The sequence below is a fragment of the Astatotilapia calliptera genome, chromosome 15 (genome assembly GCF_964374335.1).
Source record: "Astatotilapia calliptera chromosome 15, fAstCal68.1, whole genome shotgun sequence".
Lineage (NCBI taxonomy): Eukaryota > Metazoa > Chordata > Actinopteri > Cichliformes > Cichlidae > Astatotilapia > Astatotilapia calliptera.
The window spans coordinates 24,168,625-24,184,663 of NC_137436.1; the positions used below are offsets into that span (position 1 = coordinate 24,168,625).

The window sequence follows — 16,039 nt, forward strand, 5'->3', positions numbered from 1 at the left end:
CTTTTATTAGTGCACTGTGTCCCATCAGGGGCCGACCCACAATTTGAAAGAAAGAAACTAAAGGAAGAAAAAAAATGTATCAAAAAAAGCTAAATGTGACCGTCTCCCTTATGGACTTTTTTTTTTAAATTCTGAATCAGATGCTAATTAACAGATAAATCTAAAAATATAAATAAATAAATATTATGTATAAATATAAGAAATAAATAACAGTTTAAAAACTATATCACAATGTGTGTTTTACTGGTTTCTCCTCAGTGAACCAGTTCATCCAGTACCTCTGTGCAGCGTGTGAAAAGTTTTACACTGCAGCTGCATCTATAGCATATCAGAAAGAACTTTTCAGCCCCCTGCTTCCATGTATTCTTTCAGTTTGGTGTCTCAGCTGCTCTTTTATGTCACATTTCTCGGCGTTAAAGAGGAAAAAAATATAATATTCAATGTGTTTGTTTGGAGACTGTAAATGTGGTAATTATGTTTTATTATTTTACAAACAAAATGAAAAACCTGAACCATTGTGTTACCAGCTGACATATGAGAAAAATAAAAAATATATTTTTATTTAGTTATATATCGACTTCTTAATTCACTGTTCGAGAAACTGCACTCTCAATTTCTATTTTTTTTATGATTTAACACTTCATGTTTTATTACCATTTCTTTTCTTTTTAAAACTGAATTTTACTGTGAGTGTTATTTTATTCAAATTCATTGTATTTTATGTATTTATTTATTTATGTTAATTCATATGTGTGTGTTTTGTATTTTATTGTGATTTTGTTTATGTTTCATTTTGATTTCTTTTATTTTAACAGATTGTTACCAGTTTTTTGCCTTTTTTCAATCCATTTATTATTATTTTAATTCCTTTTATTATCACATTAAGATGAGTTTGGTTACAAGTTTTACTGCAAATTATTTTTAATCTTTTTTTTTTATTTAAATATTTTATTTTTTAGTTTAAATAAACAGAGGCTAATTGTAGATATTGACCACGGGAATGGGTTAAACTGCCGGGTGTGTGTGTGGTCATGAATAAAGAGGAGAGTCTATTGAAGGGAGCACGATGAATACCATGACAACTCCCAGCAGTCTCACATGTATTCCCAGCAGAAAAAGAGTGTGTGTGTGTGTGTGTGTGTGTGTGTGTGTGTGTGTGTGTGTGTGTGTGTGTGTCCGTCCATTATAAAGTGTTCGGGGGGAATAAATGGGATAAATGTGGAGGCTGTGCGGTCTTTGTGGCCATGGGCTCGGCGTGTGTTTGTTTGCAGAATTCGACCACCCAGCAGGAATTTACACACACACACACACACACACACACACACACACACACACACACACACAGAGCTCATATCTTTGTCACACATCTCACACTCAAAAAAACTGAAGACCAGCGCTCAATCAAACTAACAACTTTCAGAAATGATTGGGACGGTACCCTCCATCATTTTAAATCGTCAATCTGATCCTTCATTTATCTGCTACAACTTGTTTTTAGCCATATTAAAATACAAGGATTTATGAGGAATTTGAAGGATTTGGATTAATTCCCACTAACACCTGTAGGTTTTCCGGGCCTATTAAAAAGGGGGGAAAAAAATATTTTCATCCTGAAACACAAAAACAAATCAGTTCAAAAATGAAAAGCAAACAGCGCTTTGTGAGATTACTGTGGTTACAAATCCTGACTATGACTTTGCTTTTCAATATTCTCTTCATCTGAATTTTTTGAATCAATTACTTCTAACATTTTATTGACTAAATGCTCGTCTTCACCTCGTGGCACCCACATTTTGAAAAGGAACAGAGAGTAAAATGAACAAAAAACTACATTTAAGACTGAATAGACAAATAAAAATAGACTGACTCGGTGGTGAAGAGATCACACCGCCCTGCTCCCACTCATTAAATGAAATGAATCCACAGATATGTTAATAAACCAGAAATCAAACAGACTCTGAAGCACTAACTCTTTAATGATAAAGGACCTGAAATTATCAACTAAATCTCCAAGCACCCTTCAGCTAATTAACAGGAAGTGTTTTTTTATTTGAAGCTTTTAATGATCCAAATCGCCACTAAAACCAAACCTAGCAATTAGCTGCATTATAACCACGAACAGACAGGTCAAAGATTCAGCTGATGCTTCGAGAAGCTACGCAGGCTTCCCTCGGTTCACTCATCCAAACAGATATTCTTAAAGGAAAGCCGCCAGAGAAACACAGAATTAAACATCTTCAGCCACTATAAGAACAATGGACCCCTCTAAAGATGGCACGGTGCCCGCAGAGATCCCATCTCACCATTACTGAGACAGTCTGAGGTTACACACTTAATGCACCAGTGTGTAACCTCAGTGACAGTTCAAGTGACAGTGCCCTCTATTAGCCATGGTCCACAAAGTCTACAGAGGCAGGAGGTTGGGGTGGATGAATGGGTCAGGTGCTCACTGGGAGATGATGAGCTGCACATTGGGACACTGCAGGGCTGCGGTCACATAAGACATGCTCATGAGCCAGAACACCATCAGGAACGTTTTCTTTTACACCACTTGAACTTTAATTTTATTTTTTTCACTGGCCTTTTATTTTTGGTCTTACTTTTGGTTTGGGTTTCAGAAAAAAATGAGAAATGATCTTTCACAGAGCTACAAAGTCTGTTTTGAGAAGCTGTGCAGGTGGTGGTGGTGATGCACATCACATGAATATCAGCAAGGAGAAAATGATCAACTTTTACTGTTTTCTTTGTGTTTGTTTGCTGTTATGTTTAGGCACTAAAAACTGTTTTTCATGGAGAGGAATTTGGATTTTTGTCCCTCAAAACCTAGACTCAAGGCTTCAAATTGATTTCTTAACCATAATGAAAATGATATTTTAAATAGTGACCATCAGGTGGGGTTAAACAAAAAAGAATTCAAACACTCAGGAAAGTCTTTAGTGAGGTCACAGATCCAAGCAGCCGAGAGCCATTTTTAATTTAGCTTCTACTACCAGACATCTTTTGGTTGTTTAATAAAACTCAAGTTTAGACAGTTTAATTATTTTAATGTATTTAATTACTTGTATTTCAATATAAGTTAATAATAACAGGATTTGGTAATCTGGGAATAACTTGGTGAAAACTGCTCCTGCTCCTGCTCATGTTCTCCTGCGCTTGTGCAGGTTTGACCTAGGAACTCCGGTTACGCCTGAACGCTAAATTAATGCAGCCCACAAAAAGATTCTTAATCACAGGAGTTTAACCTCCTGTTTAAGATAAAGGTTAATAACACTGGAGATCATGTCACACTCACCTATTTCTTATGCTTGAACCTATGGCTGTCACAATATCTGATTAGTCTGGTCAAAAAAATATTCTCAATAAGACAAGAAATACTTTTTTTTGCCACATTCAAGAAATTCTACTCAAGAGAATATTTTTTAAAGGTCCCTTAAATCCATTTATAACTTAATTTATTGGCTTTTTTCACAAATAAAAAATTAAAGGTCCATGAAGGTGATGACAGTATGCAGCTATAACTGTGCAGAAACATACAAAATGGACTATTCTAAAAATATTTATCATCTATGCAGTAATGTCATTATCATAATTTATCATCCCTGACAGTTACCATGACGCCCCCGTCCACACCAAACTGACTCGTTTGGATTGAATTAGAAAAATAATAAACTGTTTGGTTCTATTTCTCTAGATCTCTCAGATCTCCTTGAAGAACCCCTGAAAATATTTTAAATTATTCATAATAATTTCTCAAACTGCTCATCCAAAAAAAGTTCATTCTGTATTTTTGAATGGAATAAAAAAATTAAGCACGTGTCAGTATGAAAAAACCCTCATATGATAGTTTATGCATTTCTGCTTGTGCAGATGGAGGTGGCTCGGAGCTTCTCTCCATCTCTGCACTGGACTTGACTCTCAGCCGATCTCTGTAACATTTCTTTACTTCACTGACGGCACACAGATGATTTCATACAAACAAAATCCAACATGAACACGTACACTGGCACATTTCTATCCCTAAAGACATGATCCACAAGAATGCACCTCCAACGGTCTAATTGCTGCACCTCATCATAATTATAAGCAGCTTTCTTAGTGCAGATGATGTGGTATCAGGAGACTAATAGAAATAAAGATAACTTATGTTAAAAATTAATTTTAGTCTTAGATTTTCAGCAGTCCGTGGGTGCAGATGTTCGAACTGTCGCCTCACCGGCTTTGACCTCAACTGTGAGCCATTCAGAGCTTTGAGTCTTCGGTAACACTCCATTTCTGGTCATTAATGAATCATAATAAACTCAAAATCATTTAATTGGTCCCAGTTTTGCATTTTTTTTATGACTGATCACAGAAACATCACAACAAAGAAGAAACTAAATACCCCCTGTTGATGCTATTTTTATGCCTTTATTGATACAAATAATCTGACTGAGACTCAGCGTCTCATTTACAAGAGACAATTTGGCAGTTGTCCTACTTAAGGCGCAGGTGTAGAGTTGAAGAGAGACGTGCATTTCTGTATTTAGGCAACATGAAAAACTATTTAGAAAGCTGCTAAACTCAGTGTGTAACAATGCTGCTGATACAGGAGGGTCTTTTCTATACTAATAATAATATTATTTGATATAAAATACAAGTTTGGATCTCATTGTATCAAATTTCCCAGAGGAACCCACCCGAGGGATTAATAAAGTTCTATCTAATCTAATCTAATCTAATCATTCGAGTGTTTTAGGAACTTAATTTTTACAGACACACACACACACACATATACAGTGCTGTGACCTCCGTCATGCACACAATGTGATAACCACAGAGGAGCCAGAAGAAAGGAGGAGGATGTTTCATATTAACACATTTTTCCTTCAGAAAGTTTGAAAATAAGTAGGTTGTAAGCCACTTTGTCCCCGTTTAGAAGAGTTGGTCTAAGCTTGAGAACTAACCCTGAGCAAATATGGTCTCATCTTCTAGATTTCAGTGAGATAGTCATTCTTTTTCCATCTCAGAATACCGATATGTGTGACTCGTTTTGTTTTGAACATGTTTAAAAGTCAACGATATTTGAAATTAAAATATTAGGACTTCTCATTAAAAGTGAACGGATGTAGATTAAAACAGCTTCCGACAAAAGACACAAAAACACGCTAAAGTCTGGACCCGGGCAACACAGAAGAATAAGTCATAAACAGAAAAATATATCAGACAATCAAAAAGTCATAACTGCAGACCAAAAAGGAGAAATCGTAGAAACTTCAAACCGATTGCATCGATCAGGCTTCAGGCAGAAAACACAGAGAGGATTAAAGCGGATTACAAGAATTAAACAATAAGACAGTAACAAGCTGAAGCAATGAGCCCAAGTGCGTTTGAATCACTGAGCCAATCAGTGAGTGAGTCAACACTGTGACTCTTCATCCCAACAACAAACATGCTCCGACCTTTATCAGTGCAGACTGGTGCTCTGAGGGAATCATCATAAAATTATTCTTAGTGCAATTACTTTGTTATTTGGATTTTTAATACCAAGTTTGAAGACAAGTGGTTGTGGATTTTTACTTTATTTTTATTCATTTATTGAAAGAAATTGAGGTGGTGGACTGATGACAGCTCAACTTTTAAACACCAGAAAATTTAGAAACCACATTCTGAGGTTTTTGAGTCAATCTGCTCAGATTTGGACACTTTTAGGTCAAATAAATAAAATGTTTCAAATTTTATTCACAGAATATCATTTCTGCCATAACTTTGCATTAAATTACAGATTCTTCTTCTTTTTTTTTTTAAATGATGATTTACAAATTAACAATGTAAAAAAATGGCAGGTTTTTAAAAAAATAAACAATATTATTAAAATTAAAGTCATTGTTTACAAAAAAACCCCAATACGATATTAAAAAGAATAATTTTGTGGCCAAGGGTTAAATCTATGAATATCAATAAATTAGAGAAGTTATTAATGTAGTCATTCTGACTATATTTTTTTCTAAATGTAATTTAATCAATATAAAAACATTTTTAATCTCTTTATTTGAATAAATTATTTGATGCTTTGTATATTTTATTAGGTATAATGGATTGTTTATAGCTCTAATGTAGAAGGTTTAGGGATTTTTTCAGTTTACCGAGTTGATACTTATGGTCCTGCATAAATAAATAAATTATCCTCAAACATTTTTGTTGTGTCTTTCTTCTTGCCGTTTGCTGTTCAGGCACCATGAGCGCATTTTGATGGAAATACTGGAGATTTTATTTCTGCGGTAAACAGGAAGCGGATCAGTGGCGCTAACATGTGTAAATGCGTCGCTTCTTTCCTTCTAATCCTCCATCATTAATCATTCATCTCCTCCCTGACGCTCCGACGTCTCTGTTAATGCACTGCTCCGTTTTTTTTCTGCACACCCTCATCCACTTGACTCTCGGGACCCGCCTCCGTCCTTTTTACCGTCACACACACACGTTAAAAGGACGGTGCCACACTGTCTGAACGTCTTCCCTCATGTATTTCTCATGCTGTTAAACCCTCTCCGGTCGGCCCGTGCAGCTCCGGGCTCCCCTCTGACGGCATTCATGGACCCGAACCCTCCGCTGCCTGCTCCTGTTTAACGGCAGCTCTTCACCCTCCTGGATACGAGCCCAGAACTCTCCCCTTCTTCTCGTCTCTCCCGTCCTCCCCGCGCCATGCCGTTTGGCGCCAACGCAAAGACGGGGTTCTCCGTGCGGGACATCCTGGACCTTCCCGACTCGACGGGGAGATGCGGGTCCGGGACCGAAGAGACCGAGGAGGACGACACCGAGGAGGCCTCCACGGAGGTGTCAGGCGGCCGGGGCTTGTGTGAGCGCGCCGGTGAGCGTTTGGGCACGTGGAGCAGCACACCCGGTAACCTGCCCTTTTCACGTGAGAGACTTCTTTGATTTTAATGACTATAAAAGTTCACGCGTTCACACTGACCGCCCTCGCCCTTGCTGCTCCAAATCTCGAAAATATGTGAAAATATGCTTAAATATGGATATTTCCGTCAAATAATCGTGAAACAGCCTCCTAAAAACTGCGTTAAATGATTATTTATTTACGTTTCTACTTGTAACTGGATCGGGGTTTTTTTTTTTATCTGATCCGCTAAACTTCGAGTTCAGCTTCTGTGTTGCTGTGTCGGTAATTCAGCTTCTGACATTTTTGATCGCTTCACTTTTTTTCTCCCAGTGAACTTAAGAAGCTTAAAGTCGCTTTGCTGGTTCTGTTTGTAAAAACACACCTGAGCTCAAACCAGTCACGCCATCAATCTGCCACTGAGTCTCAGAGAGTAATCAGATTACTTTACTGTCTCTCTCCCTGCAGTGCACGGGCTGTCCTTGGAGCCTCGCGCCGATCCCAAATCCCCGGAGCTGTCTACGGATGAGTCCCCAGACGCAGAGCGGGACGCGCGGTGCGCTCGGGCGCAGAAGGCGCGCGGCAGGAAGCGGCGCGTGCTCTTCTCCAAGGCGCAGACCTTCGAGCTCGAGCGCCGCTTCCGACAGCAGCGCTACCTGTCTGCCCCGGAGAGGGAACATCTGGCCGGGCTGATCCGCCTCACGCCGAACCAGGTGAAGATCTGGTTCCAGAACCACCGCTACAAGATGAAGCGCGCACGCGCCGGGCACAGCGTGGACGCGCTGCAGCTGCTGTCGGCCCGCCGGGTCGCCATCCCGGTGCTGGTGCGGGACGGAAAGCCGTGCGGCCGGGCTGCAGCCAGCGAGATGGAGGCGACGTTGAGGTCCGGCCTGAGCCTGCCGCTCTGCGCCTACTCCCCCCTGCTGCACCCCGCATACGGCCCGGAGCAGCATCCGGGGGTGCAGCAGCTCCCAGGGGTGCAGCAGCTGGCGCACGTGTACCATTGGGCCTGGTGAAGCCCGGCGTAAGACTTGTGCGTGCCCTCTTCGTGAGATCGTAACCGGCCTTCTGCCCTGTCAGAATATCATAAAAACCGCTTCGGCCTCGAAGTGAAATCTGTGTTTTTTGAAAGGAGTTTGGCACAAATTTTAAAGCGTTTAATTCTTGTAACCAAGGAAACGAGTTCACACATGTTCATCTTCTTTGGTGTCTTTGGTGACCTCGCTCAGACGCGCGAGCCGTCTAAAACTACCCCGCCCCCTGTAAGATAGAACTGATCACAGCAAATGTTTTAGCAGTTTTTGTGCGATTTATTCTGATGTCGTTTACGTTGTGTTCGCTGCAACAACAAAGTCACTTTTTTCTGAGAGATGTTTTTCGTATGTGTTTCATAAATCTATTTATAATGTTGCCCTGTGTAATAAACTGGTTATTTATGGCGGTAAATAAAAATCTGAACAGAGGTGAGTCGTGTGATTTCAGCCTGTACTGGCCCCGTAGGGCGGATCCTTCAGATCTCAAAGGATGAACAGGATTTTTTGTTTGTTTGTTTGTTTGTTTTTTACATGGGCTGCTGAATTCGAGATGAGTAATTGCGGACCCCCTGCAAACAAATTAGTCAGTGATTTATCTGCAGGACAAGGGTTCTTTTTATAAAAATGCTCATTTCGGCCCTTCTGGAACATTTTAGAAAATACAAATTACACTGAAGTATCCGAATCCTCAATTATCTTTAAAAAAAATAAAAAAAAGAAAGAAAATCCTATTTCTGAATGGGCTGAAACCTGGGTGACTCATTTCTGGGCCCCAGCAAACAAATGAATCATTTTGGACCATTTGGTCCTAAAATCCCCCATATTTAAAAAAAAAAAAAAAAAAAAAAATATATATATATATATATATATATATATATATATATATATATTTTATTATTTTAAACTTTTTTTAAATGATCATTTCAGTGATTTATCTGCAGGACAAATCATGTTGTTGGGTTCTGTTTTGTTTTTTAAAAAAATTCTAATTTCAGCCCTTCTGGAACATTTTCTAAAATATAAATTACCCTGAAGTATCCAAATTAATCCTGAATTATTTTAAAACTAAAAAAAAATCCTTGGTACATATCGGAAAATGTATAATTCAGGTTAATATACTTTGCTCTTTTCCATGTTTTAATGATGATGGTGATTTTATAATGACCCAATTTTTTGGACTTGTGAATCATAAACATCAGAGCAGCCCGAGGATCATAAGGAGTATTTTAAGGCAGTGATTTCCAGACTGGGGGATTAGGACCCCCCAAGGGGTCCCAAGATAAATGTGATGGGTCACGACACAATCAAAAGGGAAGCAAGAAAAAGACTTATCCTTTTTTTCTTCTTAAGCTTTGCATGATCTTATTTTTTAAAAAGATAAACATTTTCATCCCCGCGGTGAAACAATCTGCAAAGGCTGCAATCATTACAGCATTCAGCTCTAAACCATGAGACCCACAGAGGCTTCGTTTAGTCCTTTGAAATTAAAGCTGCATGACCATCTCTGCACGGCGGGCCATTTAAGACCTGCAGAGGTTGGCCTCGGGTAATATGAGTAATAATCACTTTCTTTGGGTATATGAGCAACTTAAAAGCTGCTCTAAAGCAGGTCAGGATCTATAGGTCACAATTCAGCCTTAATAACATCACAATTTTAGCTGATATGCAGCTGAATTCTTTTATTAATAAAATCCCCAGCAGCTCATTTTCCAACGTGATCTGGTTCAATTTAAAGGAATGCTTTGGCACTGAGATTTACAGATAATTCAATAAGCAAGTGTTCAGTATGCGGGCATGCATACTCTCTGTCATTCCCCTGAACAATAGGCGTCACCACTCTGATAAAAGCTCCACGTGAGCCCTGGTAAAAGAGGAGAAGAAGTCTAAACTGGAAGAAGAAAAAAACTCTTTTTTTCAAATTTCTTCCCAGAAAATCTCATCATTTCAAACTGTTGTGACATCACTCCCTGTCTAACCTATGAAACTCTGAGCTTCTGCACTGATACTTCATTCAAATGGCACTATAAAACCCCAACACGATCTGACACTCGTGCCTGCAACCCAGAACCTGCTCGAGGTTATAAAACTGAGGCGCACGCCCGGCTCAAATGACACCAAAGAGCGACATATGCCAGCAGATGTGATTTGCTTATGGTCACCTCGTCCTGACCAGGAAAAACACCGGTGCTCTACAACGCCGCAGTAGGAGGTTAAAATGGAATGGATGCTGTCTGGAAGAAATGCACTGCAAAGTAGCATGTTAGTGTAATCACATTACATTTTTCAGTAACGCAGTAACGTAACACATTACTGTGCTAAAGTCAGTAGTCACATCACTCAGGCTCCTCGGTTATCAGATATGAACATCACTTTTATTTTCACTGCATGAAAGAACAGCAGCTTCATGCTGACGTGAAAACTGCGTCCAGGACAGAAACAACTGCACTACTGCTAACATGGAGCTAGCCAAGAACACAGAGTGATGCTACAGCATTACCTGGAAACAAATGGTGTGCAGATCTTTCCCCTGCTTTTGCAACACACCATCCTGACCAGCTGTAAGAACATGTACTCTTTTATCTTCCCCCTTATTTTAAGCCTCACTACATATTTCTTACAGATTACAGGAGTTCAAATGAAGACGCCGTCTTGTGGTTGAGTAGGAAAGTGCACTTTAAGTGGACATTGCTAATCTTGCAAATAATGAAAGACTCAAATACGTTTGCTTTTTTCAAGATATCCATCCATGAATATCAAGCACCTCAGCTAGTTCCTACTCCTGGAGTAGTGGCTCTACCCTGAGTACCCACTGAATAACTGAACTCCTTGTATTATCACAAAGGGAGAGCCCAGCCAGCATTTGGATGAAGGTCATTTCTTGTCACTACCCATAGTTTGTGAATCTTTGGGTAGTCCCCCTCTACCCTGTCCCCTGACTCGTGAAGAGTCACTGCCAATTGACCCATTTTATTGGTATGAGGGCGTGCCTCGCAAAGCCTTGCAAACTTTGAGCACCTGCATCGTGACACAGGCAGCTGCAGCTCATCAAGGTCTAGACCCACTTCCACTAATCAAAGTCACTGAAATAAGCTGATTTATGCAGTTGGTGAATTTTGGAACATTTTAAATAGATACTGGAGAAATAATTGTGTGTGTGTGTGCTTCAGTTTACTCTATTTTACTAGTCTGTTAAATTGTTAGAGGATTGGTTCTTGCATAGAGCTTTTCTACTGCCCAAGTACACAGGGCACTTTATACAACATGCCTCATTCACACATTCATACGTGCACTTGTTTCTGTCTGATAAACACAGAGACACATCAGCCTACAGGCTGGATGAGCTGAGGGAGAAACCGCTGACCTTCCAGTCAGCAGACAGCCCACTTTACCTGCTGAGGCACATTTGTTTCGACAGGTTATCTTTAATTCATACACAACAAATCATAAAAAGTTTGGAACATGTCTACCACAAAACCTATAAGAGAGGGAACTACCGATTCTGACCAAAGTTTGGATCAAATGATAAATAGAATCTGGAGTAAAGTGGTGAAGAAATGTATTTCATATCTCCAAAAAGCCAGATGTTTAAATAAACATTTGCTTGAGTTTGTCATGTTTCCCAGTGACGGAATAACATCTATTGCACCTGGTTTCTCGCCTTAATGTGGATGGCTGTAAGGTGGTGAGTTTATTCTCTAATAACTTTAATCCAATCATACACTCCTCTTTATTCATTCACAGTTTTTTTTATAGATGTTATAACTTATTCTACACACCACAGACCATCAAAACACTGGTTTAATGGGCTGTAGTGGTTTTGGATTCCAGTTTTTGCTTTACAATCAGAGCTAAACACAACATATTTGAATATTAGAAGAAACAGATTTTTCCCCCTGGTTTTAGAGTCTTAAGGCAGAACATTTTTGTTTTGACAGGATTACTGCAACAGACGACTTCATTCAGAGCAAGAAAACCAGCTATTTACTGTGTTGTGACAAAGAAGAGAAAGACCCAACCCCCCTGTGAGTGTGTGTGTGTGCGTGTGTCTGTCAGAGGTCAGCTCATCTCACAGGGATGATGTCATGGGGTGGGGGTTTGGCTGGTTAAGCTTTGAGAAAGTTATAATGTGTCACCTGCTGCTATAAAAGGGCAGAAGAAGAGGAAGAAGAGGGGGAGGAACCCACGCTCGGACTTTAAAGGACTAGTCTGGAGGGTTTTTTTAGCCCATTAAACAGCGACCGTGTGCTTGTTAGTTTGTGCAGCGTTCGTGTGACTTACAAGAAGTCCAGCAAAAAGACCAAAATCAGCACCGTCTGATGCACTGAGCTCTAACGTCACCCAGAACTTTTAAAAACAGCAGCGAGGCACAGCTGATCAGACAAACTCATCCTGAACATGATTTTAATTAGTGTCCAAACTACACTTTGTTTTTTTCTAAAACCTCTTAACTATTTATAACACAAAGATAAACTACGTTTGTATTTTGCATTCACAAAAGGAGAAATATCAAAAAATTTATTAAAACATCACAAAAACAAGACAAAGAATTAGAGGTTTTTGCATGTAAAATGTTCAGAAAAGCTACAATAATAAAAATGCAATAAAACTGTGATTAATGAAGAAAGGTTAACATGTGGAAAAGTAAGAAAGAAATGTGGACACCCATCAACCACAATATTTATTAATCAATCAATAAAAAAAATAATAATTTAAAAGCCATCAAGACCCCCCCCCCCCCCCCCCTATTATATACAGGAAAATAATAATAACCCAGCCAAGAATTTTTAAATGGTTTCCTTTCACCTACACTTTTATAACTTCAAACTCCGCTTTAAAAATATTTCCATTTTTATAAGTCACTTTCAAAATTGGCGTAAAGATCTGTTATAATGAGACTGCAGAGCAATAAACGCTGCACTGCATTACTCAAAAATAAGGAAGGAATCACCAAACTACCTCAAACGCCTGAGTAAACAGAATCAGTGATCATATGCATTGTGTGATAAACATTAACCCGATAAAAAACTTTTTTCCCACTCAATTATATACATGTATATTTGGCTGATTTCAGTAATATTTTTCTGTTCTCTCCTCTCACTAAATTTCCTCTGTAACCAGTCTGGTTACATGATAAGTTAAACAAAAACTACTTTAAACTATTATGTGAAATGATCTGCAATTATTGTGTTCTGTTTTATCTTGTGTATCCTTCACACCTCTGGTTAATGTTTCTTTTCTCTTCTTTCTTTGCATTATAGTTTAATTTATGGTGAAGTCAATTTATCCGGTTTTTATTGACAGCTGATTTTTTCGAGACACCAGGGTTGCTGCTCGTCCCGCAGCCAGCAGGTGGCAGCAGAAGCCTGTTCAAAATATGTCTTTCCATAAGGGCAAGTTGTCCCCCCTCTCTGTACAAGTTTTCTTCTAAGGTATTAATAAGACTTTAGGTTAACCAGGTTTAAAAACACAAGTGATCACAGCAATTTGCACCTTATACAATAAAAAAGAAAGAAAAGAAAACCCTTCGGTTCTAAATCTGCTTGAGTAATTTGTAACAGGTTTTTTTTTTTTTCTTACAAGTTCTCTTCTCCATTAATTCTTGGATGGATGAATTTCTCCTCTGCTTTCATAAAGGATCCTCCTACTGTGGCTCCTATCCTAAAGGAGGTAATAAAAGAAGCTCCTTTCCTAAACATCTGGAGAACATATCTTTGCAGATATCTCCAGGTGCGACTAATTTCAGTGCATTTTTGGATTAATATCCTTCACAGGGGAGATTTGACTCTATTATCTGAGAACAAACATGTAACTTTAGAGGGAAAACACTGACCTGAGTGACTCTGGAGGACTTTCAGTGCTCTGGACTTCACCACATTAAACACACCAAGCTAGCACAGCAGGTTAACGATAATTTTCAATGCCATAATAACTGTTTATCGTCCCCCTCTGGCCTGGAGGTGCACATTCACAGAACCCAACAAATCTTTTCTCCGCACAGCAACCACCAGGCGAGGCAGGCGACTGCTGGGGGTCACAGACCAGTAGGGGGCGCCAGAAAGCTGACAAACGATAAACTGCAGCAGTAGCTGCGTGCAAGGTTTGCAAGGACAGTTGAGACCAGGGGAGCTTCACCTGACTCCACTCACTCTCACTGAAAGTGACGTTTTTGATCCTCTTTAAACAAACCTGATGACAAACAGTGAGGAGTTATGCTTCTGTCATTGAAAACAGAAGAAAAGAAAAAGCAAGACAGCGGTGAATCGAGCAGATAATAATGAAGTCTAATGCTGCCAGCCTGAATTATAACTCCCAGCAGCATCACATTATTCCTTTTGTTTACTTTGATATTTAATTTGAGTTAATGTGCCTACCAGAGCAGCCTGCTGTGTCCATGTGTCTATGTGAAGTCAGGTCCACACGGATGGGAGTCAAAGTCAGGATACCAGTAATAAGTGGTGCTGGTTGTTTATTCACCAAAATAATGACATTGTCATACTAATTAATATCTTTATACTCTAACAACACATAAAACATGTTAAAGTCCAAACATAAAAAAATAAATAATTCGATTGTGCATATAAAAGGAGATGCAAGGAGACATAAATTCAAAGTGTTGAGATGAATGACATCTGACTGCACATTCTTTCGTCTCACTGGCTGTATTACACACTGACACACTGAAGTTATTTCTGGTCTGCAGTACTTGCTCAAAGCTTGACTTTCAACAAAGCCAGGAGTGAAGGGTAGTCTGTGACAGTCTGTGCACGCTGAGGCATCTTCCTGGTGATGCAATCTGAAGTTTTCTATTAAATACATTTTTAAGATATTCTATCTGCCTGGATTTCCAAACAGAATTGTGAATTTTAAGTACATCAGAGACTGTTTAAAGTCATCTGTTCAGTAGACAGATTTATTTGCATTAAAAGACCTCCTGATGGCGCTCTGGAGTCTCAGCAGAGCCCTCTTCTCTCTCCCACACTCTCACACACTTTTTGTACTTCTATCTTTGTGAGGACGCTCACTGACATAATCCATTCCTGAGCCACTTTCCCGTGAACATACTACCAGCAGGACGGTGCAGTACCTCAGACACATCCTTGGGTCCTGCCCTGAGTTACAGACATTTAAAAAAAAGCTAAAATACAGTACAAAGCACAAACTTAAAATGCAAATAAAAGCAGAATTGAGTGATGTGAAAACTCTCTAAACCTTCAAAACGTTGAAGCTGGACATTTGTATCTGTTTTTGAAACATAATTTTGAATGATTTACTTCCTCTGCAGTTTTTTATATGTAGCATTTGAGGAATTAATCAAAACAAAGTTTTATTTTTTCACAAATCCAGCAAAAAAGAAACAAACATCTGCCACTGAAAATGCTGATCTTGGAAATTTCAAAACTTTTTAAAACAAACTGAAAACTGGAAATAGAAATTCTCATATTAAATCCTTTAGACCAAATATTTAATTTAAAAAAAATAGCACAAAATGGTGCACTTGCAGTGCCAGGCTGCTCCCTGACCTCAGTGGCACTCAGACGTCCTCTTCAGAAGGCCTTAATGTTTGGCATGATTGTAGCTAAAAGACTTGTTCTTGGAGCCATCTCCTCCATTGTTTAGGGTTTGGCTACATGAGATGATTGCATGTTTGTATATTGAAGAGGTTCATTATGGCCTGGCTGACACTCATTTTAAGTTTGGCGACATCTGGGGCCCTTTTCTCAATCATATTAACAGGGATTCAACATAAACTTTAACCCATTTGACTGCACTTTGTGTTTGTGTGAAACTGCACTTCTGCCGGGCCCTGATTCCTTCCTGGACTTGTTCCCCACATCTTCTGGACTTGGTGAACTCTCTGTTGCCCTGTCTAACCTCACACAAAAGATCATCTTCTTTGGACACTGGTATTTCTTTGGAACTTTTGATTTGTACTGGCTAACCGCTGTATTTTCCGTCTTTTGTTTCCTGTTTTCCTGTTTGGGTTTTTTTTGTTGTTTATTTGTTTTTGGTTTTCTTTTTTTCTGTGCTTGAATGTTATTGTTTTTGAATCTTATGTCCTTTGTCTGGTGTGATTTTATGTAACTCGAACTTAAAATCTTATAAATAAACATTAAAAAAAAAAAGCACAAGGACAATC

At 39.0% G+C, this 16,039-nt stretch overlaps 1 protein-coding gene across 2 annotated transcripts; it reads left to right on the plus strand.

The window, feature by feature from the left end:
- Positions 1-6,431: 6,431 nt before the first annotated feature.
- Positions 6,432-8,331, plus strand: nkx2.2b (NK2 homeobox 2b). Of its 2 annotated transcripts, none has more exons than XM_080289995.1 (2): positions 6,432-6,877; positions 7,337-8,331. In XM_080289995.1, the coding sequence occupies exons 1-2, from the start codon at positions 6,679-6,681 to the stop codon at positions 7,882-7,884; spliced, it is 747 nt and encodes a 248-aa protein (XP_080146121.1). In that variant the 5' UTR covers positions 6,432-6,678; the 3' UTR covers positions 7,885-8,331. The 2 variants fall into 2 exon arrangements, with proteins under 2 accessions (XP_080146121.1, XP_025999088.1); XM_026143303.2 differs by having other exon boundaries at positions 6,437-6,895.
- The last annotated feature ends 7,708 nt before the right edge of the window (positions 8,332-16,039 follow it).

What these genes read in the sequence shown, in the direction of transcription:
- nkx2.2b (XM_026143303.2), top strand. Translation starts at nt 6,679, where the DNA reads ATGCCGTTTGGCGCCAACGCAAAGACGGGGTTCTCCGTGCGGGACATC. An exon ending in CGGTAACCTGCCCTTTTCAC is followed by an intron (nt 6,896 to 7,336) that starts GTGAGAGACTTC and finishes CTCTCCCTGCAG; the next exon opens with TGCACGGGCTGTCCTTGGAG.